Raw genomic sequence first — 21056 nt, 5'->3', positions numbered from 1 at the left:
AAGAAAAGAAAAGAAAAGAAAGAAAAGAAAAAGAAAAGAAAAGAAGAAAAGAGAAAAAAGAAAAGAAAAGAAAAAGAGAAAGAAAAGGAAGGAAGGAAGGAAGGAAGGAAGGAGGAAGGGAAATTAGAAACATAAGGACTGGAAAGAATGAAATAAACCTGTTATTACTTACAGAGCATATGAGTATTACACAGAAAATTCAAAAGAAATCCACACACAGATTATTAGAAATAATGGAAGAGTTTAGTGAAGTGGTTAGATTTAAGATCAATAAGCAAAATCAGTTATCCAAGATAAGGGACCTGACCAATATGGCTGATCTCCTTCCTATATTTGAATCTGTCATATCAAGAATGAACTCCCACACTTTGGTAAAAGATACACCACAGCTACCACTGACTTTTTTTTCCCTGTGACCTTGGTTGCCATGCTGCAGAGACTTCTGCAGCCACACTCTACAAGCCTCTCATCCTACAGTGATGCTTTTACCTAGCAAGGAAGTAGATGGATGACACGAAGAGTCAACTGGGTTTCTATTTGAAAGAAACAGTTACTGATTCTGTTGCTGGTTCTCACCCACATATAGTTATCCAAAATAAAGTTTAACTTTATTCTGTATTAACTGTATTCTTATTAGCTAAAATAGTCCCAATTATCTACATTTCAGTACAAATTCCTTTTCTTGGTATCTTGACTACAAACATGGACCCTGTAATGTACTCCCTACTCCTTTAGCACTAATCAAAACCCCAGCACAGGACAGAAAATTAGTCTCTCTTAGAGTCTCCTTACTTTGAGTTTCTGGGCTTCTCCTCTCACTTTCAACAGTTCAGTTATAGAGTCCACAAAGCCCTGGTAATGAAAGTTGCACATTTTCTCAATTTCTCGGTCATGATTACGGATGCGAGTTTCAAGCTTCTCCATGAATCGTCCATGTTCTTCACCATCATAGACAGACCTTTAAAAAAAAAAATTGTATGAAGATTACACCAGATTTACTTCTAAGAAACAGAAACAGAATTATAAACCCAGAAGCAAATTTATGTGGAAATTTCATACTGAAGGTACATTAACCACAGAGTAATCCAATTATATTAATATTGACCCAATTCTAGATGAGCGGTTTTTTAAGGAAAATAGAAATTCTGCTTCCTATTCATTGAAAAATATTTAAATGTGACAGTATTCATCACAGAATTATCATCATAAAGTGAAAGAACTGAATTGCAATTCCTTTGCACTTTCCTTTCTGAAACTTACCTAGAAAAACTCAATTTTGAGTAAAGCCAAATATTCAATTACTCCACGACTATACCCAAGAAGCTGATGCCGCCGGAGAAAAACACAGCTGAGCTGGGTACTCAGGTTAGCAATATAATCCCAAATCTAAACTGGGCACTCAATACATGCTGCTAGATAATACTCCTAAATCTATTCCCCCCTACCACCATCACCACCACAACATCACTTTGTATTCTCCAAAATAACTATGTGTAAGAAACTTACTTTCCCCTCTCTTCAAATGTCCACCCCCTCACTCTCAGCTGCTGACTTGACCACACACTTCACAAGAAAAAGAGAGAAATATTTCTCTTTTTCCCACTAAAATGAACGAACCTTCTTACCTCTCACTCTGTCCACTTTCCTGTAACAAAGGAAAAACTGTTTCCAGCTCTTATCTGTCAATCTTTGTTGATCAAGAACTTTATACCTTTAATTATTTCCTTTTATCCATCCCTTACACCATACATTTCCCCACTCTACTAAACCATTCTCGTGGGTATATAAACAGGACCTTAAGAAACTGTCCTTACCTATACATTTCTCTCCATCTTATTTCTCTGCTCCCCTTCCAGTAAAACTCCTTTCCCCTTCCTCACCTCCCAATAGTCAGCATTCATCATGCTCCACTTAATAGCAGCATTTGCTGTAACGTGATACACTCACCCTTCTTGAAACAATCTTTTCTCTAGAATTCCGTGATACCACAATAGTGTGGGTTTTTTTTTTATCCTTTCACTAACATGCCTTCTCAATCTCCTTTTTGGACTCCTCCTCTCTATTCTTTTTCTAAATATTCTAAAACAACTTATCTTTTCTACCTATGCTCTTTTACCAAGCAATGTCATCCCATGCCATGGCTTTAAAATACCCTGTACATAATAATGACTTCCTAATCCACACCTGTAATTCAGACCACTGCACTGAGCACTAGACTCAAATACCCGGCTACCATTTAACAATCACAACTGGACTTTTAAAAACCATCTCAAATTTAAAAATCATCTATCACCAAACTATCTCCACTCTCCAACCTGTTCCTCCCCCAAATCTTCCCACCATTCACCCACCTCACCACAACTAATAGCACTCTCCAGTTACCCAAGTCCAAAATCCAAACGCAGGAATTACTCCCAGTCCACCTCTTTCTATCACGCACCCTATCCAATTGATCAAGAAGTCCTAACAATCCAACCTCCAAAACATATCTTAATAGTGGACTGCATCCCATTATTTCCACTAAAACTCTAGTCCAAATCTATATCATTGGCACACTACTAATAGCCTTCCAAAAGTCTCCATCTCCCCATCTGCCTGCCTGTATTCAGACACCCTCCACACAGCAGTTAAAATGCTCTTTATAAAGCAGTAATTCATATGTTATCCTTCTGCTTTACCAAAGAAATAAAAATTTGGAAAATTCATTAAATTGTTTTGAACCTGTTAACACTAGTCTGGAAAATGTATGGTCTTTACATTTTATTGATTTAACTTGAAAGTGGAAGTTAATTGTAGAAAGAAAAAGAAAATGGCTTCTCTTTACCAAAGGAATAAAAATCCTAAATCCTTACCACAACCTATAAGATCCTACACAATCTAGACTCTGATTATCTCTCCAACCTCTAGTTCCCACCCCTAGCTTCCCTCCATCCCCTATGTTCTAGCTACAATGGCCTTTTTTGTTGTTTTTAAGGCTTTTCTTCCCTGAAGAATTTTGTTTTTGCTGTTCTCATGTTAGTAATGCTCATTCTCTGAATCTTCAAACAACTCTCTCATTCTCATCATCCATGGTTTGTTGTCTATCTCTCCCCCCAAACCCATCCCAATTACATTATAAGCTCCAGGGCAAGAACTTTGTCTGCCATAGTCACCACTGTACCTCTACAAACAGTGCCAAATAGGTGGTAGACAATGAGTAAACATTCATTCATTGTTAACTAAATGAATGAGTAATACTATCTCTAAAACCTCTTCGACATCTGACATTTGTTTAACAAATACACATGTGTTCATTACCAACATTTTCACATTCTAGAATCATTTGTGGGTGCCAGATCATGACCCTCATCTTGCATACTCTCCTCAGCAGATCAGTTCCATTGCCCAAAACTCAGCAGTAACTACAGATAATATATATACAAGTTTGGCTTCCACTAAACATTCTAAACACTTACTGCAGAAAACCCAGAGCAATCTATATTCATTCTCCTTCTTTTGAAATAAAGAGGAGAGATCTTCAAATAAATTATAAACAATCCCCATGCTGACAAGTAAGACACAATATAGAGGGGCACCTGGGTGGCTCAGTTGGCTGAGCGTCCAACTTTGGCTCAGTTCATGATCTCGCAGTCTGTGAGTTCAAGCCCCGCATCAGGCTCGGTGCTGACAGCCTGTTTTGGATTCTGTGTCTCCCTCTCTCTCTGCCCCTCCCCCACTCACAATCTGTCTCTCTCTCCTTCAAAAATAAATAAACATTAAAAAAAAAGACACAATATAGAAGAACCACTTGCCTGAAGGAGCTATTTGAAATATGAACACAAAACATAATCTACCATTGACATTTCAACTAACTTCAAATAAACATAAATTTCTCCTTCCAAAGGGAAAGAAAAGAAAGGTTACCATGTGAAGATACTAATATTCCTTGCCACTCATAGAAAAGCAATAACCAGTAAAAATGTATCAGTCTAAATGAAATGAGCAGAAAGTATTCAATATTGGACAACTCTTTGTTTTCAAATTCAGTTATAGCTTGACCTAGTAATACTGTTAAGTAGCACATCTACTTCCTTCTACTATGTACAATCTCTTCTTTTTTTTCCTTTCCAGTATCTATATTAATATCACAAAAGACAACTCAAGGAGAAGAAAATCCCCAAATTAAGAAATTCTTAACATGTCAATAATGCCTCCCTAGTTCCCTGAACTTCCTATAAAATAATATAAATCAAAGAAAGAAAGGTAGATTTTCGTTGCCTGACTGTGTAGCCTTGGTTTTAGCAATGCAACTAAGCAGCCAACTCAGTTTCTCTGACCCTCAGCTTTCTCATTTAGGAAATAGAAGGCAATCAATTACAAATTCTCTTAAGTATCAGCCTACTTTCTACAATTAACTTCCACTTTCAAGTTAAGTCAATAAAATGTAAAGATCATACATTTTCCAGAATAGTGTTAACAAGTTCAAAACAATTTAATGAATTTTCTATATCCTTATCACTTAGCCCCTACCTATTTCTCCTATTTTACAGCCTTTATGATTCTACTATTCTCTTTAATTATAATAATGTTGAGTAACATCAAAGGTTTACAGTGGATCCCTTGAGTATCTTGAGAGTTTAAAAAGTTAGAATAAACATAAAACCCACATATTTAAAACAGGGGTGTTGAACTATATTTAATAAACTTGTGTTCAATGGGTATGTTTCAAGAAATCCACATTTTCCATATTTTATGTGTGTATAGGGAGAAGCACATATATGTAATTTTGGGGGAAACTGATCCATAGCTTCCATCTGGTTAACAAAGAGGTTAAAAATCACTGATTTAAAGGTTTTGCTTCAAATTGCCCAGCACAGGAAAAGGCAATTATAGATCACTACTTAACAGTTCAATTTCTACCAGCATTTCAAGTGTATCTGGGCCTTACTCAGTACTAACCAACATTATCTATCAGATATAAAATGTTAAAAGCAAAAATAAACAAGTCTTATATTCTGGAAAGATTATAGACCTACGAAAGTTAACCTAATATTTGCAGTCAACAGTGCACTTGAACAAAGAGTAGCTTCCCCACCCCCCCAACCCCAAATAAATGACTTAAACTAGAGAAAGACTGCCATCTAGTGATGACCCATTTCTAATATTCCTTGAAACTTTTGACTTGTTGTGTCCAAGTAAGAGAGACTGCTTAAAAACCTAAAACCTGTATTCTGTAATACCTCCTGGCCAATGACCTATAACTAGTAATTAAATGATACTTTATATAAAGCACTCTAATATTTAAATTTCCATTTCTAATATAAAGCAGGATTTACAGAAAAGCTATATGCTTGTAACGTATCGGTGCCACAGGTGTGCCACAGTTGAATAAGACTATGAAATAAACAAACTGCACCACTGCATTATTTGTCATAAGCCAAAGAATATTCTAGTACCTAGTAAAAGAGAAACAAGAAATGCTTAGGAATTAACAAGTTTTTATAGCCTAAATTTTGAGTCAACCACATAAATGCTGCCTTGTAGAGTCTAATTTCACCAAAAAAGGTACCCAATACACAAAAAACAACCACATAAACACATACAAACACACATGCACACACACACAGGTTTTTGCAAAAAGTAACATGTTTTATACTAGTGGCTATACCTGATGCATACTTTCAAACATCCCACCTATATTTCATGGGCATTTTAAGAGACAGATTTTAACTGCTAAAATGGCACTTCAGGAATTCTATTCAACAAATACTTACCATTCCTCTGTAACAAATCATTACAGGATTATATCATTTGCTACAGCCTGTATCAGCTCTAATCTGTTTGTCCAAAGAGGAAAATAATGTTATGAGCATATGTTATCTCATTTAAATCCTTTGCTCCTTATAAATTAGACATAATTCCCATTTTATAAATGAAGAACTTGAACCCAAGGAGATGAAGCAACTTGCCAAATTCACACAGCTAGCAAGTGTCCTCTGTAGTACATTGGTCTGTCCAGCAAAGAAAGTAAAATGGTTCCATGAACCTCTAAAATTTCAGAGTTGAAAGAGGTCTTAGAGACGGAATACAAAGCTATTATTGTACAATGGAGGAAACTGAGGCTAAGGAAAGTAAAAATGCCATAATGAAAATTGCACTGCTTGTTACTGATACATCTGGAACTGACTCCCAAAGAAAACACAATTAGGAAAAGCTCATGCTGGACACAATGCTTCAGGGGTTTAAAAACAAAGACACAGGGCGCGTGGGTGGTTTGGCCAGTTAAGCGACCGACTTCAGCTCAGGTCATGATCTAGCAGTTAGTGGGTTCAAACCCAGTGACAGGCTCTGTGCTGACAGCTCAGAGCCCAGAGCCTGCTTCGGATTCTGTGTCTCCCCCTTCTGCTGCCCCTCCTCCGCTTGCACTGTCTCTCCCTCTCAAAAATGGATCAACATTAAAAAAAAAAAAAAAAAGACACACATGCATGCGCACGCGCTCGCTCTCTCTCTCTCTCTCTCTCTCTCTCTCTCTCTCTTACACTTCTACTTCAGGATGAGTCCGTTGCCTATTAGTTGTGCCTAAACAAAAGCTATTCCATTCCTCTTCCTGTTGGAAGAGCCCCAATTTGTTCTGGTGTTTCACCTTCCCATCCTACTCCAAGAGGTAAGTACAAACTAATCGGTAAACCAATCATGGCTATTCCATTCCCCGTGTCAGTGACCAGTTAATAGGTGACACAACTCGCACCAATGAGAAATAAAGAAAAGTCTCAAAGTGAAGATCCAAGAAGACGTTTTCTTTCCTGAAGGATGCAGGAAAAGAAACTGCTTTTCCTACTTCAGACACTGTCCAATACAATGTGTGGGGATGCAGCAAACATCCCAAGGTGAGAGGAGACAGCCCCAACAATCTGAGGATGGCAAGGGGGAAAGCATGAAAAACACCTGGGTCCTTGATGATGAACCAATGCTGAAACAGTCCTATTTCCCAGCTTCAGAGTACATGAGTTAATAAATTTCCCATTTTAAGGGCAATTTCCAATTTTTAGGAAATTGCTTATTTCCACTTTCCCTCAATATTCTATTACTTGCAAAGGAAAGTATCCTAAATGCACAACATTGTTCAGTCTTCAAAGGTAGTAGGTAAATCAAAGAAAAAGCCAACAGTGAATCAAAGTCTACACAATGCTAAGGAATCCTGTTCCCAGGACTGCTAGACTGCTTTCCCCATTTTCTTCCAGTTAAGAGTTAACTCCTCAAATCTCAGCTTGCACCTTAATTTTTCTAGGAAACTTTCTCTAGTTCCAGAGACTCTGTGTTCCTCCTTTGTTATGAATGCCATCACAGAATTCATTAAACTATATTCTGATTGCCCGTTCACTTGTCAATTTCTCTTACTAGTTCTTACTAGAACATTAATTTCCTGTGGGCAGAGATTGTGTCTTGCCCATTTTATCTCCAGCTTCTAGCACCGAGCCTGGCCCGGAGGAGAGCCTCCATGTATGCTAAAGATGGAGAAATGGAAGGAATGGTAGGAGACTAAGATGTAGGTTTCTTTTTTTATTATTATTTCAAGTTTTTATTTAAATTCTAGTTAGTTAACATAAATGGTAAAATTGGTTTCACGTGCAGAATGATTCATCCAGTACTCATTACAAAATGGTGCCCTCCTTAGTACCCACCACCCATTTAGCCATTCCCCAGCCCACCTCCCTCCATCACCCCTCAGTTTGGTCTATATATTTAAGAGTCTCTTGGAGTGCCTTGGTGGCTCAGTCGATTGAGCATCTGACTCTTGATGTCAGCTCAGGTCACGATCCCAGGGTCATGGAATTGAGACCTGTGTTGGGCTCCACACTGAGCATGGAGCCTGCTTAAGATTCTCTCTTTCTCTTTCTCTTTCTCTCTCTCTCCCTCTCCCCTGCTCATGTTCTCTCTAAAAAAAAAGTTTGGGGGCACCTGGGTGGCTCACTTAAGCGTCCGACTCTTGATTTTGGCTCAGGGCCTGATCTCGCAGTTTGTGGGTTCAGGGCCCCCCCCCCAGGCTTCGCACTGACAGAGGAGAGCCTGCTTGGGATTCTCTCTCTCTCTCTCTCTCTCTCTCTCTCTCTCTCTCTTGCTCTTTCTCTTTCAATCTCTCTCTCTGCCCCCATCAAAAATAAATAAATAAACCTTGAAAAATATAAATAAAAATAAAGTTTCCTATGGTTTGCTTCCCTCTCTTTTTTTCCCCGTTCCCCTATGTTCATCTGTTGTTTCTTAAATTCCACATATGAATGAAATCATATGGTATTTGTCTTTCCCTCATTAACTTACTTTGCTTGGCATAATACACTCTAGCTCCATCCATGTTATTGCAAATGGTAAGATTTCATTCTTTTTGATGGCTGAGTAATATTTCAGAGTGTGTGTGTGTGTGTGTGTGTGTGTGTGTGTGTGTGTGTACACACACACACACCACATCTTCTTTATCCATTTATCAGTCAATGGACATTTGGGCTCTTCCCATAATTTGGCTATTGTTGAGAATCCTGCAATACACATCAGGTGCATGTGCCCCTCTGAATCAGTATTTTTGTGTCCTTTGGATAAATACCTAGAAGTGCAATTGCTGGGTCATAGGCTAGTTCTATTTTTAACTTCTTGAGGAACCTCCATACTGTCTCCCACAGTGGCTACACCAATTTGCACTCCCATCAAAAATGTAGGAGGGTTCCCCTTTCTCCACATCCTCACCAACATGTGTTTTTTCCTACGTTTTTAATTTTAGCCATTTTGACAGGTGAGTAAGGTGGTGTCCCATCATGGTTTTGATTTGTATTTCCCTGATGATGAGCAATGTTGAGCATCTTTTCATGTGTCTATTAGCCATTTGGATATCTTCTTTGGAGAAATGTCTGTTCATGTCTTCTGCCCATTTCTAAACTGAATTGTTTATTTTGGGGTGTTGAGTTTGATAAGTTCTTTATAGATTTTGGATACTAACTAACCCTTTATCAGATATGCCATTTGCAAATATCTTCTCCCATTTCGAAGGTTGTCTTTTAGCTTTGTTATTTCCTTCACTGTGCAGAAGGTTTTTATCCTGATGAAGTCTCAGTAGTTCATTTTTGCTTTTGTTCCCCTTACTTCTGGAGATGTGTCTAGTAAGAAGTTGCTATGGCCGAGGTCAAAGAAGTTGCTGCCTGTGTTCTCCCAGGATTTTGATTGTTTCCTCTCTCACATTTAGGTCTTTCATCCACTTTGAACTTATTTTTGTGTATGGTGTAAGAAAGTGGCCCAGTTTCATTCTTCTGCATATTGCTGTCCAGTCTTCCCAATACCATTTGTTGAAGAGACCATCTTTTTTCCATTGGATATCATTTCCTGCTTTGTCAAAGATTAGTTGACCATAAGATGTGGGTTTCTGATGATCTCAAAGACAGTTGAATAATATCACATCAAACAAAGTTTAGCTGTTGAAATGTTTTCAGAACCAAGGAGAACTTTAAGACACAAAGACTGAACATTTTTCTTTTTGTTTTGATTAATCCAAGAAAAAAATCCAGAATTTATTCTGGTCTTTTCTTTTTCATATATTTTTTTTTTAACTTGTGTCATGGTTTTTAGTCTTGAAACATTTTCTTCTCATTAAGCTCCATAAAAGCATCATTAGTATTTTTGTTTATTCCAAAAGTTAAAAATAAAGTGGAAAAACAGATTTGAGCATGATGTTGAAAGAGAAACTACAGAAGGTCAAGTGGAGTTTAAAGTTCCTTCCTCTTCTTCAGTTCATCTATCACTTTAATTCAGACCTTTACTATGGTAATGTGGATGCTCAGAGTATATAAAGGTGAAAGTAGATCACTGTATATTATCATCAAGGACAGGGGAAGCACATACTAGTTAAGGAAGTCTAAACTGAAGACTACACCCAAATGTCCTTGCACTGCCACAGGAGATCAAACACATTTAAATCCTTCTTCCACCCTACAGATACCAAGGTATACAACTGGCTTCACCAAAACAGTCCATGCAACCAAAAGAATGTTGTGATGGAGATCTCCTTCAAGGCAGAAAGGGGACCCCACACATGATGGCTTTTTTGATGGTATTTTCAGAGAGATAAAAACAGGGTGGAGAAATGTTAACTAGCACCTAGCTAAAGAGTTTACTAAAAACCTGGTATTGGCTAAATAGCACGGCAACGTGGAGAAGGGGAAATTGTCACAAAACATCTGTCAAATCAACAACAGCCTATTGGAAAATAAACTAATGAAAGCAAGGAAACAGAGACCGCCATAACTGCTACCGTGACAGCCACACTGTTAAGGACAATCTATATCTCTACCTACCCTTAAACGTGTACCTTCCTATCTCAATGGAATAGATATCACAGCTCAATCTAAGACTAATTCTGTTCTAAAAACTCTCATTTCTCCTCCACTCCAGGAATGCTCCATCAATACTTCTTTTTATTTCTGTACTTTCAAATGTTTCATCCCTATGGACTTCTTTCTCTAAAACATTCCCCCCTCTTAAACCAACATAGCCCCATGGCACCTGGGTGGCTCAGCTGGTCAGGCACTGGATTCAGTCTCAGTTCAGATCTTGATTTCAAGGCCATGAGTTCAAGCCCCACACTGGGCTCTGCGATAGGCATGGAGCCTACTTAAAAACAACAACAGCATAGCCCCCTTTTTACTCTTTTTTAAACAAATACTGGTAAATTAAAATTTCTGTTCTGATAATTTGCCTTCTGACATCCTTTCTCTTACTCTTTCTCCTCTCATAGCTAAGATTCTTAAAAGAGCAATCTATACCCACTGCCTCCATTTCCTCAAACTGGACTTGCTCTTTGACCCAGTTGTAACTTCTTTCTTACCCACATCACCCTAATGAACCAATTCTTGCTAAAATCAAAAAAAAAAAAAAAAAAAAGCCTGTCAAATAAAATATTCATTCTTCAGTTCATCATTTACTTGACTCCTCTTTTGTATGTGCCACCGCTAACCATTCCCTCTCCCTTATTTTTTTTTTTTTTTTGAAGATTTTATTTTTAAGTAATCTCTACACCCAACAAAGGGCTCAAACCTACAATCCTGAGATCAACAGTCACATGCTCTACTGACTCGGCCATCCACATGCCCCTCCCTCTCTCTTGAAGATCTACTCTCAGGGCTTCCATGACATTTCCCTTTTCAGTCTCCACTAATTCTTCTTCCTTCTGGACCTCAACACCTGCTTGGACTTCATCTCCTCTCACTCTCGCACAAACTCACTCAGAGATATCATAAATACTTCAGTTTTCACTATTAAACACCTTTGACTCCCAAAGCAATAACACCAGGGTATACCTCTGTCAAATCCTGTAAACCCGAATATCCAACCACCATTCATCCTCAAAAACATCTCAAACTGCACGTGTCAAAAGTCGAAATCATTAGCTTGCCACCCAAACCTCCAATTCCCTCCTACAGTCACCATCTCTAATTGAAGATACCACCACCCACCCAAACTAGAAATACGTAAGTTAACCTGGACTCCTCACCCCACCTCACGCCTCCTTCCAACTACTCAATCACCAAGACTAATTCTGATTCCATAATATCACTTCCATGCTTTTCTTCCTCCCTATACCCCCTGCTACTGCCCTGGCTCATGTCCTCATTATCTCTCTTAACAACCGTTTGACCTCCCTCCTTATTTCCCTAACAATCTTTGTTTGATACTTCTTTCGCAGTAATCTTCTTTAAATGAAATGTGATCATGAAACACACTCACTCCCTTTTAGAATTAAGACCTGCCTCAAAATCAAGTCCAAGTCCGTAACATAATATATAAGCCCCCTCCAGGTGCAGACTTATCTCTGAACACTCTCCACATTCTCTCTACAACTCCACTCGAAGTTCCTTGAGTGTACTCGGCAGTCGCTCTGCCCAGAATCTTATCACCACTTTACCTGGCAAACTCCTACTCATCCTTCAAGCTTCAGCTCAAAACTCACTTCTATAAAACCTCCTTCCTTACTACAACTACCATAACCTGGCATAGAAGATTCCCTCCTTCCCAACGAGGTAGAACCTAACTAACTTTTCATAAAACCAGAGAAAATTTAAGCCTGCACTGTCAGGAGGCATTTACACCAAACAGAATTGTGAGTTCATTCTTTGAAGATTCATACTGAAGGTTTTACTTTTCTCCTACTTACTGATATGCTGACATTAGGCATCTTTTCCCACAAGAAGTCAATTTCTTCTATAATAAAAATCCATTGCAGTATGTAATAATCCAGTTTATTAAGGAATACATTTAAAAATCTATTTATATTGTCTTCATCATATGAGGACTTTAAGATACAAAACAGATGACCAGAAGGGAAGGAAAGCAAAAAATAATATAAAAACAGGGAGGAGGACAAAACATAAGAGATTCTTAAATATGGAGAACAAACAGAGGGTTGCTGGAGGGATTGTGGGAGGGGGGATGGGATAAATGGGTAAGGGGCATTGAGGAATCTACTCCTGAAATCATTATTGTACGATATGCTCACTAACTTGGATATAAATTGTAAAAATAAATCAAATAATAAATAAATAAATAAATATATATATATATATATATATATATATATATATATATATAAATGAAGAAATGGGGCACCTGGGTGGCTCAGTCAGTTAAGCATCTGACTTTGACTCAGATCATGATCTCACAGCCCGTGAGTTCGAGCCCCGTTTCGGGCTCTGTGCTGACAGCTCAGAGCCTGGAGCCTCTGTGTCTACCTCTCTCTCTCTGCCCCTCCCCCTCCCAAAAATAAACAAACATTAAAAAATGTTTTGTTTTGTTTTGTTTATGAAGAAACAAAATCTGTTGAAGCACCTAGCCCTATCATTGATAATCAATTGATACAGGATAAGAAGTACTCCTTAATAGCCACAGCATCCTCATTTAACACCCCATTTACACCCTTATTTTGACACTGTAAACTTAAACTGGCCTTGAACCTATGAAACCATGTGTGGTTTGAGAAGTACTATCATCTTGCTTTGCCTTAAAGTTCTTCAACAAATGCTTAGTATTATTCTAGAAATGAATGGGCACCGCCACTAATAACATTTACTGATGGAAAGCTGAATCAATACTCTTCTGTTCTGAAATGTTTATTTGTTCATATTTTTGAGAGAGTACTACACTGAGCACTCTACATCATGATGGTTTATTTATCTGTCTATCTTCCCTATAGGACCTTGTGTTCCTTGAGGGTTTACTCCTGGAACAACGCCTGTATCCCACAGAGAAGGCATTATAGAGTGACAAAGGGTCTAAAGCAGTGCCTGAAATATGTTTCAACATTTAAACTTTCTCCAAAGACAAGCCTAGAGTTAATAATAAACATTCTTACTTAAAAAAAGTAAGTTCAAGTTCTAGCGGCACAAATAGTTTGTACTTCAGCTAAAATGCAAAATAGAAAAAGAAGGAATCGGAGGAAGAAAAAAGGAACTTAGAAAGTTCAAGGAAATCTATTGTAGAAGAAGAGAAGTGTCTGGGAATAATTTCTTATTTCCCCAGCTCTCCTCTAACCTTCTCTGGAAGCTAGGAGAAAGATGATTAAACAGCAACAAGACCTGACTCTGAAGGGAACTGGTGTTTCTGGCCCTTTTTTTGCCAACAGAAGAGGGGGAGGGTGACAGCAGTCCCTATGGGCTTTTAGAAAAAATTGCTTCCAGGTGGAAATTTTTTATGGTACTGTGCAGCCTGGAGCCATTTTTTGCTTTCCTTCTTAACTACTGATGATTAAACCATGGACAATCAGGCTACAACAATGGAAACAGATAACTCCCAAACATCATGGTTATATGCTCGAAATTACCAAGTTAACTCTCAAAGGAGAGAAGAAAATATGTTGGCAAAGTCCTTTTTTATAAGGGGGAGAGGGGGGTACAGTCTGTTAAAGATTTGTATTTGGGAGAACATAAAAGTAGTCAAGAACTCTGTATCATAATGATAACCATCAGTCTCATACCAAGACTAGACACTGTAATGTACAGTCATGAAGAGCTGAACAAAGAGCGATGTTAAATGTCCTGTTATTTAGCAATTTTTCATCATTTCAACCTGGATTAAGTGTTCTATTAAACAATTATCATACGAGTATGCAGAGAAATCCTACCACGCATCATGGGGGACAGCTAAGTCGATTTACACCTGATCATGGTTCTGAAAAATGTCTGAGGTACACATCTGAGTTTGTAATGATGGCTCAAGAACAGAAGGGGGAAGTTACCTACAGTACCAACTCCTAAGAAAAGCACAGAAAATTACAGGCCAGTCATTTGACCACCCAGCAATTGAATCTAGAAAATTTTACTATGCCAATATCACCCATAACATTAAAGGGTAAATCCAGCTCAAAATTATAACAGTAAAAGTAAGCTTTTCAAAAATATATATATACCAGGGTGCCTGGGTGGCTCGTCAGTTAAGCATCCAACTCTTGATTTTGGCTCGGGTCATGATCTCATGATTTGTGGGATTGAGACCTGCGTCAGGCTCTACGCTGACAGCACGGAGCCTGCCTGGGATTCTCTCTCTCCCTCTCTCTCTCTGAAAATAAATAAACTTAAAAAATGAACTAAAAAGAAATAAATAAAAATATATATATACCAAGGTCTCTGTTGAACATTTTATATACACTACCTTACTTATTGCTCAAAAACAATCCTACTGGAGTAATCACTATCATTTCACACATGAAACGACCTTTCTGACATTGTCAGTACACAGAAACATTTACCTTTCCCAGGTTGCTACAATGACATAAAGGGTAAGATGAAAGGAAAAGGATGAAGGGGTACAAAGAGGAGATGAGACATAGGATGAGGGCAAGAGGGAGGTAGTGGAAAAATACACCAAAATAATACAAATGTTTGGATAATGCAATTGCGACTTTTTTCTTTCTACTTTTCTGTAACTTTACATTTTCTTTAAATAAACATGTATTGTTTCTATCATTAAAAAAAGGAAATGCATTTTTAAAAGTCTAAAATAGTACCTGGTTCACAATAGATAAATGCTCAATAAAATGTTAACTGAAATAAAAACCACACAAAAACAACCACGTCAGGGTTACTTGGAGTCTAATGTTTAATAATTATCTAAAAATCAAATAAATGTAAAAAACAGAATGAGAATTTCTTCTCACAATCTATCTCCTACAAACCCAAGAAGGAATCACCCACTGGTAAGAATTTTTTTAATTCACTATCTTTTCTACATTCGAACCTTCTCTTCTTATTGATCATAATCTCAAAATGTATTTAAAACATAAATATATATGGTATCCTGAAATTCTCAATTTGAAAACTGATGTTAACAGTTCCCTAGGGCCCTTTAATTGCAACTATGAAGTGCACCAATTAATGTTCTTTCATGGGCTTTCAAATGGGAGGGGAACAGAGGAGCCTCAATGGTTATTATGGAACCTTGTTCTACTACTAAGTAATTTGGTTTGTAAATTGGAAAAGTAGGCCATTTTCTGTTGTTTCCTATTCCACTAACAGGACATACAAAGAACTTCTTACTAATATCATCAGGCTATTTACAAAAAAACCTTCATGGTTTAGACAAAAATACATCAGGATACACCCTTCCTCTCCACCATAAGTGCCATGCTTCCATTAGGAATCAATACTGTGTGTGTGTGTGTGTGTGTGTGTGTGTGTGTGTGTGTTTCAAAGAAGCATTTGTTTAAGAATATTACAGCCTAACTCATTTTAAAGATTTTTCTTTAATATAAAAAAATGTACAGAAAAAAGGAACTTCAGACATGATCCAACCCAAACTCACAGACACTAGTTCAATTTTTTCTAGGTATCTCTATCACATACTTGTCCAGCTTTTGTGGAAACATCTGTAGTAAAAGAAAGCTCATTATGAAGCAACTGATCCCATTTCAATGGCTGTTGCAAAATTCTTATACAAAAATAAAATATGCCTTCCTATAATTTTCACCATCTATCTTATTTTTGCCCTCAAAGGACCACTGAGAACAAGTCCTTGCTCCCCCGCTTCCTTTCTCCAGACTAAACAATCTCAAATTATTCAACTATTCCACATATAAACAGCCTTTCAATTCAGGTTTTTACCCTCTGGACACGTTCCAGTAGTCAACATTCTTCTTAAAGTATAATAAAACAGGCAGTATAGGACAGTGGTCAAGAGCACAGACTTCAAAGCCAAGCTTCCTGGATTCAAGTTTGGTTCTGCTACTTATTAACTATGTGACCTTGGGCAAATTATTAAACTTCTCTATACTTAAGTTTCCACATCTGTAATATGCAGATAATAATAGCAACCAATTCATACAGTTATTGTGTGAAGATTAAACGGCATAATATCCGTAAACCATCAAAACAATGACTGACACACAGAACGCATGCTATAAATATTAGCAATTTTAAAATCAAGCATGGTCAAGCTAGGCGGGAAAAAAAGACACATCTCCTTTAACTTTTTTACTCAGCTTCTATTAAAACAGTCTTACAATAATGCTTTAACAGTTTTGGCCATCATATCATGCCATATATTGAGCTTAAACTCACATAAAATCTTTTAATTTGCTTTTATATACTGCTATACTCACTCAGTTGATATCCTAATCTCTAACTTACTACCTATCACAATTACAATCTATTTTTCCAGTCTACTGAGATCTTTTGAGACAATAATTTTGTCATTCAACTTTCCATTTCCATGTTTCCCTTTGTCATGTAGGCACATGAGTATTTTCACAAAAGAAAACTCTACTATGGAGAAGACAAAAACCTAAGCAATGCTACAATCTAAGACAAGAGAACCCTGGAAAACACCAACATATAAAACTGTGTGATTTTCTGGTTCCATTTTAAGGGGAGAGAAGAGACCATCAATCTCATAAAGTCAAATAGAAAGCTTGAAAAAGTTAATGTTCAGTCTTTAAAAAAAAAAAAAATAAGTCCAGGTTACAGAAGAAGTCTCCAACCCCACTTCCTTTAACTAACATTCAGCCCCCCAACTGCGTCCAACTTGGAGAGAACTGTCATGAGCCAAAGCTTTTAATGTCCCTCCCTTTTGAAGGCACAGTGGAAACAATTCCCCAGAACAAAGGAGTTGCGTCAGAGAGCTCTCTGCTCTTTCAAGTTGGAAGGACAGTTGATTCACACCATGTGTCAAAGAGAAACACCAACTAGAACACCAAGTGAGATAAATTTTAGGCCTTCTGAGCTGTTTAATATTAAACTGTAATAAATCATCTTTACAGCAAATTATAAACAAAATGTTTTGTTTACCCTTTCTCTCATATGTGTCTTCCCTTGCAAAGAAATTCTAAGAGAATTCTTAATTCCAAAGTCACATATTCTCCACCAAGAAATCATTTTCAAATGTTAGCATCCAGAATCAATGATCTGGTGCATACTCCCAAAACAATGCCCTGGCATATCACAATTAGCCTTGCCATATGGCCCTTTGTTTTCTAAAACAGTGTTAGTTGAGTGATGGTCATGGTCTTTGATTAAGATCTCACTTGTCATTAACGCTACACTGAGTCATCTTAGTGTCCTGTCCGCTCTGGTCAATGATTTTACTTTACACCTAGATCATGAAATCAAATATATGTTCAACTATCATAAACGATACTTAAATGATTTTGTTTTTAATACTCCAAAAGAAAAAAACAAAAACAAAATCTGAAACAACCTTGATCTGTATAGATTTATTTGGAAAAATGACCCTAAAAATAAAATTTAACAGAACAAATGATACCACAACTCAAATGATAAAATAAAGACTAGCTTAACATGTTAAGAGACATGTTTCTGAAAAGAGAGAATATTAAAACTACATGATTGGTTCAATACAAGGAATTAGGAATTATAATGAGGAACTGTGGGGAAAGTAAATTGCCTTCCTATCAGAAATGACCCTATAATTAAAAATTTGTTAGACATCTCCCTGAGGTGTAGTGCATATTTTCACCATGCATCTATTATCGGTTATGTATCATCTATTGTCAATCAATCTGGTCTGGGTCCAGTAATTTCTTTAAAAATCTGCTACCCTACACAAGTTAACTCTGAAGTCAACAAAATAATGATCTAATAAGGCCCAAACATCACTAAATAAACAAAGACTGCTTACTAACAAAGAGTTGTGTTTAGGTCACTCTCCCAAAGCTATGAATATCACTATTCATATCACATCCCAGTTCTCCAATCTACAGAGTAACTTGATTATTTACTTCACGAGGAAAAATGGGGGCAATTATTTAAAATGTTCACAATACACTCAACTACAAAAAATAAAGTTTTAAAAGGCAGGAGAAATCTATTAAATGAAATTAAATAATAAAATAAAATGACCACAGCAGGCTAAATAGAAACTGTTTTCTCAGAAATTTAAGAAAACTTACCATTCTAGGTGGGTTAGACATTTTTCCAGCATGGGCTCATTTAACAAATATTTACTGAGCATTTACTAAAAGGAAAAAGACAAGAATGTTTACCTTTGAGGGAGCTAATACTGTAATTAGTAAGGAAAGACAGAATGAAAGACAATGAAAGGCAATTATAAACCTGTACAGAAATTAATATAATGTTTAAATCTATACACTTAAATCTATATACTTTAACTCTGTATACTTTGCATTATAGTAATGTAAAATACTGTTTGGTGTGGAACTGGATTAGTCAGAAAAAGTTTCTTGAATTTGCAGAAGACCAGGAATAAGGGGGCTAGGGGAGCTTTAAAAGCAGAGGAGGAAAACAGGACACAATAGATGCAAAGAAATGAAATAAAATGACTACAGACTTGTCATCCAAATTACATAAGCAAGAAGACAATGGAAAGATATCCTTAAAATGCCAAAGGACAAATTGTAGACCTTGAATTCTCTATGCAGCAAACACATTCTTCAAAACCTAAGGACAAATAAAGATTTTTTTTTTTTTCAAACAAAATCTTAGAGAATTTGTTACCATCAGACCTGCACTACAAGAAACATTAGAGGAAGTTATTTAGGCAGAAAGAAAGTGAAATCAGGTCAAAATAGGGATCTACACAAAGGAATAAAGAGCACAGGAAATAGTAAACATAAAAGTTTTTATTATTTTTTAAACTTCCTTAAACTATAACAATGTTAAACCAAAAATAATTAGCTACAAATTGTAGAATTTGTAACATATATAGACATAAAAATATGTTAGCAATAACTTAAGGTCATTGGGGGAAATGAAAATATACTGTTGAAAGGATCTTTTTTTTTTTTTTTTAGTTTAGTTTTGAGAGAGAGTGTGAGCATGGTAGGTGCAGAGAAAGAAAGGAAAGAGAGAATCCCAAGCAGGCTCCATGCCATCGGCACAGAACGCCGATGTGGGGCTCGAACTCACAAACTGCAAGATCATGACCTGAGGTGAAATCAAGAGTCAGACACTTAACCGACTGAATCACCCAGGCTCTTATGTTACACAAGAATAGGGATGATATCATTTGAAGATAGACTGTTGTCTTAATCAGTTTAGGCTACTCTAACAAATTATCATAGACTGGATGGCTTAAACAACAAACATTTGTTTCTCACAGTTCAGCAAACTAAGAAGCCCAAGATCAAAACACTGGCAAATCCAGTGTTGAGTAAGGGCTCGCTTCCTGGTTTACCAGACAGCCATCTTCTCATTGTATCCTCACACTGTAAACAGCAGAGAGAAAGAACAAGCTCTCATGTTTCTTCTTATAAGGGTACAAATCCCATTCATGAGGGCTCCACCTTCCTGTCCTAACTACCTTCCAAAGGCTCACTTTGGGGGTTACGATATTAACATACAAGTTTTGAAGGGACACAAAACATTGAGGCCACAGCAACTGTGATAATTTAAAGATGCATATTACAATCCTTACAGCAATAACTTAAAAAAAAAGGTATATCTAAAAAGCCTACAATGGAATACACCAGAATGCTAAATATTAAGTTAATCTCACTCAGTTAAAGAAAGTAAGAAAACAGGGACCTAAAAAAATGGGGCAAATGAAAACTAAATAGCAAGATAATAGGTTCAAATTTAATCAAATATGTAATGATATTAATGTGAATGGTTTCCTTTCCCTGCTTTCTTTTTAACTAATTGAGTATACCTCCATTTTCCTCCTTCCCATCTTTTGAGCTATTGTTGTCATTCCTTTGTGAAGTGCCTGGGTGTAATTTTGTTGCTTACGTTTATCCTGCTTGAAGATCTTTAAGCTTCTTGGATTTCTATTCTAATTTTCCAGAAAAAAAAATCACTTTAAACTGTTTTTAAATGTTTCTGGTTTTAATTTCTGGAGGTAAGCCCATATCTGTAAGAAATATGATAATATTGCTGCTTTCTTTTTATCAGTTTCATATATCATCTCTGTCCTGCTATAATTAGATCAGACTTACCTCATTCCATATCACTTCTCTCCCTCTCTTCTCCATATACTTGTACCACTAAGGCAATCAGAAATTAAAGGAACAAGATGCTGGAGGCCAGGGGAAAAATGAGAAGAGCTGAGCCAACATTCTTTAGTCACTTTTTCCCCTCGAGGCATTTGCTAAATCTGTGCACAAGTAAAGCTAAGTTTCCAGTAAAGAAACTGAGCAGAAGGCCATGACTAAGAGGAAGAGAAATCAGTTTTTGACAGTTTTGTGGAGCTGAAGTGACATAAATTAGAGACTTAAGAAGTAAAGATCCTGGAGAGGAAAAATGGGAAGGAAACAGAATACTGCTCTCTCCTTCCCTCAACACAACTTGCTGAATTCTTAAGCTACAATGGACAAGAGGCTAAGAAGACAAGCAAAACGCCTCTAAGATGCAGAACAGGGTGTTAAGAAGTTTTGAGATATAGAGGAAATAAAGATTAGAATTCAGTGTCCACCTGAAAGAAGGGGCCCTAATCATCACTCCAAGGCTATACATCTTTGTGATAGGATACCATAAGGCAGTAGTGCACCACAGACAGCCACAGCCTCGCCAGCGCTGAACCCTGAATCTAGCAAGCTCTGACGGGACAAAGATCACTGCCACTCTATCTGCCTTACAAAA

The 21056-nt window shown here is 37.0% G+C and overlaps 1 protein-coding gene across 9 annotated transcripts in view; it reads right to left on the bottom strand.

The window, feature by feature from the left end:
• EXOC6B (exocyst complex component 6B) overlaps nucleotides 1-21056 on the bottom strand; it is a 616421-nt gene that overhangs the window by 527326 nt on the left and 68039 nt on the right. For 7 of the 9 annotated variants that reach the window (XM_040458548.1, XM_040458544.1, XM_040458543.1 and 4 more), the window contains one exon: nucleotides 793-958. In XM_040458548.1, coding sequence (XP_040314482.1) covers nucleotides 793-924 — 132 coding nt within the window. In that variant the 5' untranslated portion in view covers nucleotides 925-958. Of the gene's footprint in view, nucleotides 1-792; nucleotides 959-18409; nucleotides 18433-21056 lie in introns of those variants that run through there. The other 2 variants (XM_040458546.1, XM_040458551.1) reach the window with 2 other exon arrangements.

This window comes from Herpailurus yagouaroundi, unplaced genomic scaffold (genome assembly GCF_014898765.1).
Source record: "Herpailurus yagouaroundi ecotype Mexico unplaced genomic scaffold, PumYag 221, whole genome shotgun sequence".
Taxonomy (NCBI): domain Eukaryota; kingdom Metazoa; phylum Chordata; class Mammalia; order Carnivora; family Felidae; genus Herpailurus; species Herpailurus yagouaroundi.
This window is presented reverse-complemented; position numbering and strand designations above follow the sequence as displayed.